The 9088-nt window shown below is 43.0% G+C and overlaps 1 protein-coding gene across 1 annotated transcript in view; it reads left to right on the top strand.

Annotated features, from left to right (window-relative positions):
* Window positions 1-2347: 2347 nt before the first annotated feature.
* ADGB (androglobin) overlaps window positions 2348-9088 on the top strand; it is a 136843-nt gene continuing 130102 nt past the window's right edge. The window contains exons 1-2 of the mRNA XM_074864612.1: window positions 2348-2521; window positions 8302-8597. Of these exons, the coding sequence (XP_074720713.1) occupies window positions 2348-2521; window positions 8302-8597 (470 nt within the window). The remainder of the gene's footprint in view (window positions 2522-8301; window positions 8598-9088) is intronic.

Raw genomic sequence — 9088 nt, 5'->3', positions numbered from 1 at the left:
TTGGTATATAGTGATATGAGGAAAGAGTTATAAAAGAAGTATGTGCAGTAAAACCATGGTATTGAATGGTGAAACATTTTGCTCTTAAACTGTTGCTCCCTTATCTTTCTAGTCTTAACATCTTGCTAGAAACCTTGGTTCCAAAACAGAGAACTGACTACCTTTTTCTCCCTTTACAAAACACCCTGTTTGGTACAGAAACACGGTTCTCTTAAGTGCATGTATGCCTTTGTCCTTCATATAATGAGTTGCTAAAGAATTTAAGAAATGAGCGTAGCAGTATACTTTCAGGAGTAAAAAATATATTAACAAAATGCCAGTGAGATAAATGATTCTGAATTGAAATACAGCATTCACTTGACAGTATGTGAGAGGTCACTTCAGAGTTCTTTGTCCTGCAGCAGACTAATATTGAAAATAAGGAATATACTAGATTCAGATCTGATGATGTAGTGAAGAAAATTTGTAAGAAAGTGTGCCTGTATTGTACATGACCATCATAAAGCTCTGTCTGTAAGCTCAATTCTGTTTCAATCTGTGTCTGAACAGGGGAAAGATAAAAGTACTCAGTGTATTTTTAAACACATGATTATGGCCTCTTATCGCTACTTAAAATAGTTCAGTTCATTCAGTGAAAATTTCTAACTTAGACATTGTAAGTGGCTTATGTACTTGAATGAATAAATTCTACTAGATGGTTATTTTATCGTTTTAGTCTGTGTACATACAAAATACTTCCTGCTCCAAGTATCTTAAGAAAAACTTCCTTGTTTAGGTAGAGGTGCTGTTTCAGATAGCTTTGGCTTGGGAAGTGTACAAGAGAGGGTCAGCATCTCAATATCTGTTCCTTCATCCTTTTTCCAAGATAATAAGAGGTAAGTATACTATCTTGCATCTTTTTATCACTGGGTGAATCATAATTTGGCCTGAACTCTAAATTAAATTAAAATACACAGGATTTCTGGCCTTATTGCCCTTAACTTGTAAGAGGGAGTAAAAGGTAGCTGCTACATGTCATGTGGTATTTTAATATTAAGGGATTTTATCTGTCTTTTACAGGTTCTAGGAAATGAAACAAAGTGTTCAGCCTTTTGATAAAATATACAGGCTTCTGGTTTGCCTCATCATTTTTTTAATCTTAAGAACTTTTAACATGTCTATCATGCTTAAGTTACACTAAAAATTATCAGTCCTGTTGGAGAGCTTGTGGCTCCCTGAAGGTTAAAGATAGCATGGGCGTTCTGCTAACTCTGCTTCTAAACTCCTCTGCCATTTACTGGGATGTATCAAAGTAGTATATACTATTCATCCAGAGTAATGGACTTCCAACCTCTCACATTGTCCTGGTTTTGGCTGTGATAGAGTTAATTTTCTTCCTAGTAGCTGGTATAGTGTTGTGTTTTGGGTTTAGTAGGAGAATAATATTGATAACACACTGATGTTTTTAGTTGTTGCTAAGTAGTGTTTATACTAAGTCAAGGATTTTTTAGCTTCTCATGCCCTGCCAGCAAGAAGGCGGGGGGGGGGGGGGGGGGGGGGGGGGCACAAGAAGTTGGGAGGGGACACAGCCAGGGCAGCTGACCCAAACTGGCCAAAGAAATATCCCATTCCATATAATGTTATGTTCAGTATATGAACTGGGGGGAGTTGGCTGGGAGATGTGGATCACTGCTCGGGGACTGGCTGAGCATTGTTCAGGTGGTGGTGAGCAATTGCATTGTGCATTACTTGTGTTTCTTGGGTTTTATTTCTCTCTCTTTTTGTTATCTTCTTTTTCATTACAACTACTATATTTTATTTCAATTATTAAACCGTTCTTATCTCATATCTCTTATCTTGGTTTTGATTCTCCTCCCCATCCCACTGGGGCTGGGGGGAAGAGTGAGCAAGGGGCTGCATGGTGCTTAGTTGCCAGCTGGGGTTAAACCATGAGAAATCACAGAATCATCTAGGCTGGAAAGGACCTGGAAGATCATCTAGTCCAAGACATGTTCAGATGGGTTTGTTTTTTAACTTCTGTACTTCAAAAGTGTTCTGTAGACTGTGGTGTAGAAGTAATATAACACTTGGGCTGCATTGTCCATTTTCATTGTTCATATTATGTCTAAGCATCTTTGGTTATAATGAGTGAATATTAATTGACAGTATTATCCCAGCATTGATGTAGCAAAACATCTGCCTCATCAAGATACATTCAGTATTAACTTGCAATTACTATGCCTCAGACATGATTTTATACTCGGTCAGTATTTATTCAGTACAGTACAACACTGAAGTAGTTGTATTGTGCACAAAGATTACTTCTAGTCTCTTCTCCCTGGACAGCACCAGGCTGGTTGAAGTGCAAATGCTTCTATGGATATATGTACAGGCTGTATTGGGTTTGCATGGCAAGGTTTTGGTAGCAGGGGCCTACAAAGGTGGCTTCTGTGAGAAGCTGCTAGAAGCTTCCCCTGTGTCTGATGGAGCTAATGCCAGCCAGCGCCAAGACAGACCCACTGCTGGCCCATCAGCGATGGTGGTAGCGTCTCTGTCATAACATTTAAGAAGGGGAAACAAAACCAAAGAACAGCAACTTCAGCCAGAGAGAGGAGTGAGAATATGTGAAACAACTCTGCAGACACCAAGGCCACTGAAGGAGGGGGAGGAGGTGCTCCAGGTGCCAGAGCAGAGATTCCTGTGCAGCCTGTGGTGAAGCCCATGGTGAGGCAGGCTGTGCCCCTGCAGCCCATGGAGGTTAATGGTGGAGCAGGTACCCACCTGTGGAGGACCCCATGCTGGAGCAGGTGGATGCCTCCAAAGGAGGCTGTGACCCCATAGGAAGCTCACAATGGAGTAGGTTCCTGGCAGGACTTGGGACCCATGGGAAGAGAGGAGCCCATGCTGGAGCAGGTTTGCTGGCAGAACTTGTGACCCTGCAGGGGACCCATGCTGGAGCAGTCTGTTCCTGAAGGACTGCAGCCTGTGAGAGGGACCCACACTGGAGCAGTTTGTGAAGAACTGCAGCCTGTGGGACAGACTCACATTGGAGATTTTTGTAGAGGACTGTCTCCTGTGGGAAAGACCCCACACTGAAGCATGGGAAGAGTGTGAGGAGTCCTCCACTGGAGGAGGAAGGAGTGGCAGAGACAGCATGTGATGAACTGACTGCAACCCTCATTCCCCATCCCCCTGCGCCACTGTGGGGGAGGAGGTAGAGAAAGCCAGAGCAAAGCTGAACTCGGTTGGAGGTAAGGTGTTTCTAAGATTTGGGTTTATTTCTCATTATCCTACTTTGATTTGATTTGTAATAAATTATTTTCCCAAGTCAAAGTCTGTTTTGCCCATGATGGTAACTGGTGAGTGATCTCTCCCTGTCCTTATCTCAACTCATGAGCCTTTCGTTATATTTTCTCTCCCCTGTCCAGCTGAGGAGGGGAGTGATAGAGCAGCTGGTGGGCACCTGGAGGCCAGCCTGGGTCAACCTACCACACAGGCAAACTACTTTGCTTGAAACTTAAAGAATTGATGATTTCAATTGTGCTTTGCCTCAAGGTACCCAAAATCACTGCCTTCTAGTATTTAGTAGTTTAAGGAGCAGGGGCTTTCAGTCAGATTGTCTATCAGAATGCTATTTGTTTTCACTGGATTATTGTTTTAAGCACAATTAGATGAGACTTACTATAGTTCAAATGGTTATGATGGCACTTGTGCCATGTGTCATATGTATGATGGCACAAGTGTCATAATGACTTATGTCATTTTTACATGTTTCAGAAGTTAGAGAATGTAAACTGTGTTGTGGTATTTTTTTTTTATTTAGAGAAGATTTATTTTTACTGGGTAGATTGGAAGAACAAGTTTGAAGACATCTTACAGGTATACCTATTTATGGTCTTGTTCCTCACTTTGAAGAATGTTAATCACATTTATATTACAAAATATTTATCTAGCAGTCTTATATTTTGCATTTTTAAAATAGTATAACTTTTTGCTTTTAGCCTGTATACACAACTGCAACTTAAAACTGCACTGAAGTTAATCACTATAAAAAAGGATTTGCTATGATCTGCAGCATGCCTTAACTTAGAACAAGACCTAACTTTTTTAATCTCCTGGAGAAAAGTTACAACCTTAATTGTAAATAACAAAATACTAAAGTAAAATGGTGTACTAAGAGATTATTAGCCTCTACAGTTCAGTAGTTAACACTGCATTAACATTGTGTATTCTCATTTTAAAAACAGAAATATCCCTCCATCCCTTTGGCTATCATCAAAATTCATCATATCTTTTAGCCAAAGATTCAGGGTTTTTTTTTTTAAGAGGTAATACTACTTCCTCTGTCAGTATCCCCATTTCTTAACAATTGCAATAGCTAGAGTACCACAGTTGCCCTCAGCTCCAAACTTCAGATAGGGGTTTTCACACAGTATCAGTACAAGGAAGTCTTTCATTTTGACATAGAAAGATACCCTTGTTATGAATCATCAGATGTAAGTTTACAAAAGAAAAGCAATGGCACTACCCTGTTCTCTGAATGACTAATTTTCCTCTGCTGCCTGCTCTGGCTGCCTACACTCTGTTCCCCCAATATTTAACTGGAAAGAGGAGTGGAGAGAGGATCAAAGTTGTGGTGCTCCCCAGTTCATGAAGACACTTTGACTTGAAGTTAAGCATGTGCTCTGTTGGTACTGTTATATTTAAATTGGGCTTGGACAGCTGCTGAATATTTTACTGATTATTTTGGAGCTGTCTTCCCCCCAAAACAGACTATATAACATGACAATGTGATCAAGAGGTGCTTTAGCAAATAGACAACTTAACAAAAAGATAAATGGAAATAGTAACACAGCTGGGTTAATCAGAATCCTTTCTAGCACCATGTCAAATTCAGGGGAGGCTAGAGTGCTAGAAAAAAAGCATATCCCTGACAAGATCAGATGAGACACAGTACCGTAAGATATTTTTGAAATGGCAGTGGGCAGAAGGTCCTGTGCTTAGAAGACTTTTTTCTGTTACGCAGCTGGTTGCAATTTTCTTCCCCTGTCTTGTTTTACTCCATCAGTTTACCCAAGATACTCATATAATCCATTTCCCCCCTTCGCTCCCTAGCCTCAGGCTGACTTAAGAGTTAACAGAATACAGCTGCTTGTGAATAGTTTCAGTCTGTCTGTTCGAGGACGGTTTTGCTCAAGTTCAGTTCCCTGCCCTATGACACCTTGGCAGCCGACTATTCCTGACTCTGCACAGACTGCTCCTCCCAAGCTCTTATCACATACTGCAGGGTTTCCTTTTTCTCAGATGTTGCCAATGTCCACTCACAATCTCCCTTTTTCTGATCACTGTTCACTCTTTCTCTGATCTTTCACTGCCTGCTGTTCCTGAAATGCCAACCCACCGCTGTCCTCCCTTGTTCACAATTTCCCACTGACCTGTAGCTTCCTTATCTCACACCCACCTACTCTTTCACTTAGTAAATAAGCAGAAGAGAGTAGTGGAAGTCAGAGTACTCTTTTTTTTTTTTTTCTGATTTGCTAAATGAATTAATTTCAGAACCTAAATTTTTCTATCCTTTAGTAACTTTAACCCATTGTCTAACTTTAACCCTTTTTTCATGGAAAACTTCCCAGAACCACAGAATGGGTAAGGTTGGAAGTGGCCTTGGGAGACCATGTAGTGTTACACCCTTGCTCAGAGCTTAAGCAGGTTGCTCATGGCCATGTCCAGTTTGATGCAGACTCCACAGTCTCACTGGAAAATCTGTTCTCATGTTTGACCACCCTCATTGCAATTAAAAATAAAATTAAATATCTTATTTTTAAGAGGAATTTCCTGTATTCAAAATTTTACATTGTCTGCAATCCTATCACTGGGCGCCTCTGAGAATTTGAGGGTCTTTAGTCTCCCCATGAGGTATTTCTACACATTAAGATTTGGCCCCCTGCCACATGCCCAGGCCTTCTCTTAAGGCAAAAGCTTTCTTCTGTCTGGTTTTGGAATCCTTGTGCCTTCTTGAAAATCAGAGGAGAGAGTTAAGTCTCAGTGGTCTGAGCTCCAAGACCCCCGAGAGGGGCTTTGGTAGTGTTCCTGTTCATAGTTATTCTTTTTTTTCCCTCTCTCCAACTAGTTTTTGTAGCTACAAAAAAGTGCAAAATATTTAGGACTAAAAGGCTGTTTTCCTGATAGCGACTTGTGTGTGCTATAGCAGTTGATAATGTGATGGTTTAAGGGAAAAACAAAGGCAGTTTTTTCGAATGGTGCCTTAGAAGAATGGTGACCAGAATGCCACCCATCCATCGTTATCCAGTACCTGTTATCTTAGTTTTTGTTTAGCTACATCTCTGTGGGTCCCTAACATACACTGTTATTGTTTTATTGTCTCAAATATATATTTCACATTTTCCAACTGTAAGTCTGCTTCTACCCAAACAACTTTTTCCTTCAGGGAGTGTCTGTCATATGTACTTCATGGATGGAGACACTAGGCCAGTGAAACAGCTGATTTGACCTTGCAGATTCCTTGCCAGTTAGAAAACTAGCTTTTTTAAAATTCAGATTAACTTCTATTTCCAAACAAGCTGCCCTTGTCATTGCTGTTAGGTTATGGAATTCTAAATTAAGGTATTGGATAAATAAAAAGATGTAGCTTGATGGATGCAAAAGCTTGAGATCCTTTTTTTCTTCACAAAGCACCTAGATACATGCTTTGAATGCCATCACAAATGTATTGTAGAATTTTATGGTAAAAGTTGCATTTTGAACTTCATATGTAGCAGCTATCGTTTAAGAGAGCAAAGAATGAAGGGCTCTGTAGCTTACATACCTTCTCTTCTATTTCTGTCCTTCTTCCTTCACCACCCAAAAACGTTTACAGACAGATGCCCTGAAATTTCAGTTCCTTTTCTGTTTTCACCTAATTGTATTACAAGAATTATATTTGCTGGGAAGTTGAAAACCTCACTAGTCATCTGCAATGGGATCAGGAAGGAAGTTTCCCTAGTAGGAAAATTTTCACAGGTGCCTCTTACACCTATGTTTCATAGACACTTTTCCATAGTAGTTTCTCTGCCCAATGAATATAGGAAAGGGGATTCAGAGGAATAGATGGAAATCACAGATGATCTGAGGTAGTTTTATCCATGTTCTCTGTTACAAACTCATTCCTCTAAGTTCCAGCTTCAGTCTGCAAGTTTGCATCGGCTTCCAGCAAGGTGTGGAGGTTAAAGCCCTGCGCTGGTACTGAAGCAGTAGCCAGCTGTTTGAACTCACCACTGCCTCTGCTATTCATCTGCATGCCCCGATCAGTATTTGATAGTGTAATTGTCTGAAGAGAGACCAGTTTGAAAAAAAATAAATAAACCTAAAACGTTTACTTGGTTCTCAAGTGAGAAGTGTCCCAAGGTACCTTATTTAAAATGGATGCTGTTGGACATAATGCTGAAGGAAATGCAAAGATGTGGAAGAATTTTCCACTTTCAAATTTAGAAGTATATATCTGGCCTTCTGTCATCTTGATATAAATCAAGATCTGACATTTGTCTAAAACAAGCCTCTAGATGCAGCAACATCTGAATATTTTTCCTTGTATCTTTTGATCTATTCATGCCCTCTGCAATTTGACAAATAAATTTTCATTGATTTTTATATTTCAGAAAGACTGAGCTTGAATAAAAATAAGCAAAGAAGTACATTTTGGTTTATCATGGATTTTTCATCACAGACTATAACCTGGGAAATAGCAAATAGGTTGAAAATTAGAAATAGGAGTTGTTGGCAATAACACAATCCCTGGAATGTATCTGAAAAAGTTTCCTTAGTTTGGCTGAAATCAGGTATCTGCTGAATTCAAAAGTAGCTGATTAATGTTAGTTTTACCCAATCTTGGTGAAATTCCATTCACTTTGGTAATTACAGGCCTTGTATCAGGAATTAGTTGCATCATTTTAAAATTAAAAAAGAAAATACATACTTGCACAGTCCGGCTCTAAAACCTCTCTCCAGGCTCCAGTACTAATTATTTTTTGCTTCCTTCTCGTGTGGTTCATATGTACTGCTATAAAAAGGGGCCAAAAATTGCAACCATTTCGAATTGGTACTTTTTGCTCTTGCTCTTTTAATTGTTCAACAGAAACTCAGTCATGCGATTATAGTATTTACAACTAAAATGCGGTTTTAAAATGTCTTTCCCCCCCCCCCCCCCCCCCCAAATTGCCGTCTTCGGAGCGATCCTCGAAGCTCCCGCATGAGCTCAGGCAGCAGCATTTCATCACTTTCAAAGCTAAGCCTTTTCCGCAAAGGCACTTTACATCCGATTTTTAGTTCCTCGAAGACGGCGGCGGGGGCGTTGCGCGGGCGGGACCCCCCAGCCGCTGCCCGTCCGCTGCCCTCCTCCGCGGCGGGGCCCTGCCGGGCCGCCTCGCGCCGTCGGGGGCTGGCGGTAACGCCGGGGCCGGGCGGGCCGCGGGGCGGCGCTGGAGCCGCTACCTGCGGCGGGCCGGGTCGCCCGGCAACGCGGCGGACGCGGCGGGGCCCGCGGCCATGGCCTCCAAGGGGAGCAAGAAGAAGGAGCTCGGCAGCCGAAACAGCTCCGGGCTGCTGGGCGCCTCCGCCAAAGAGTAAGAGCCCCGGGAGGGAGGGCGGGAGGCGCGGGAGAAGGGGTGCCCCCTCACGCTGGCCGCCCGCGGGGGGCCAGGCGGGCGGGTCAGGGCGTCCGGCCGGGGCTGCTGCGGCCGCTCCCGGAGAGGGGGCTCGGCCACCCCCGCGGCTCGCCCGGCCGCCCGCCGCCTCAGGTCTCGGACCCCGGGCCCGGGCGGGCGTCAGGGCCAGCGGGCGGCGGGGCTGGGCCGAGCCGGGCGACCCGGTGCCGCCTTCTGCCGGCCACAGCTCAGTGCCGCGGCCTTGTCGCCACAGGCTGGACGCAGGTGGGGCGGAGGCGCTTGCCCGCAGTCCTGTGCCCGCAGATAACCAACGCTAAGAAAGTTTACTTGCTCAGGTGGATACTTCATGAAAAGCGGGTTCAGTAGGCAAGGCGGGGTTTGGTGGTGGTTGTTGCATGTTTTATTTTCTTTCTTAAACAAACTGGAGGCCCAGCTGGGTGTGGAAGTTG

Source organism: Strix uralensis, chromosome 3 (assembly GCF_047716275.1).
Source record: "Strix uralensis isolate ZFMK-TIS-50842 chromosome 3, bStrUra1, whole genome shotgun sequence".
Taxonomy (NCBI): Eukaryota; Metazoa; Chordata; class Aves; order Strigiformes; family Strigidae; genus Strix; species Strix uralensis.
Note: the sequence above shows the minus strand (reverse complement) of the source record. Positions and strands in the feature narration are given on the sequence as shown.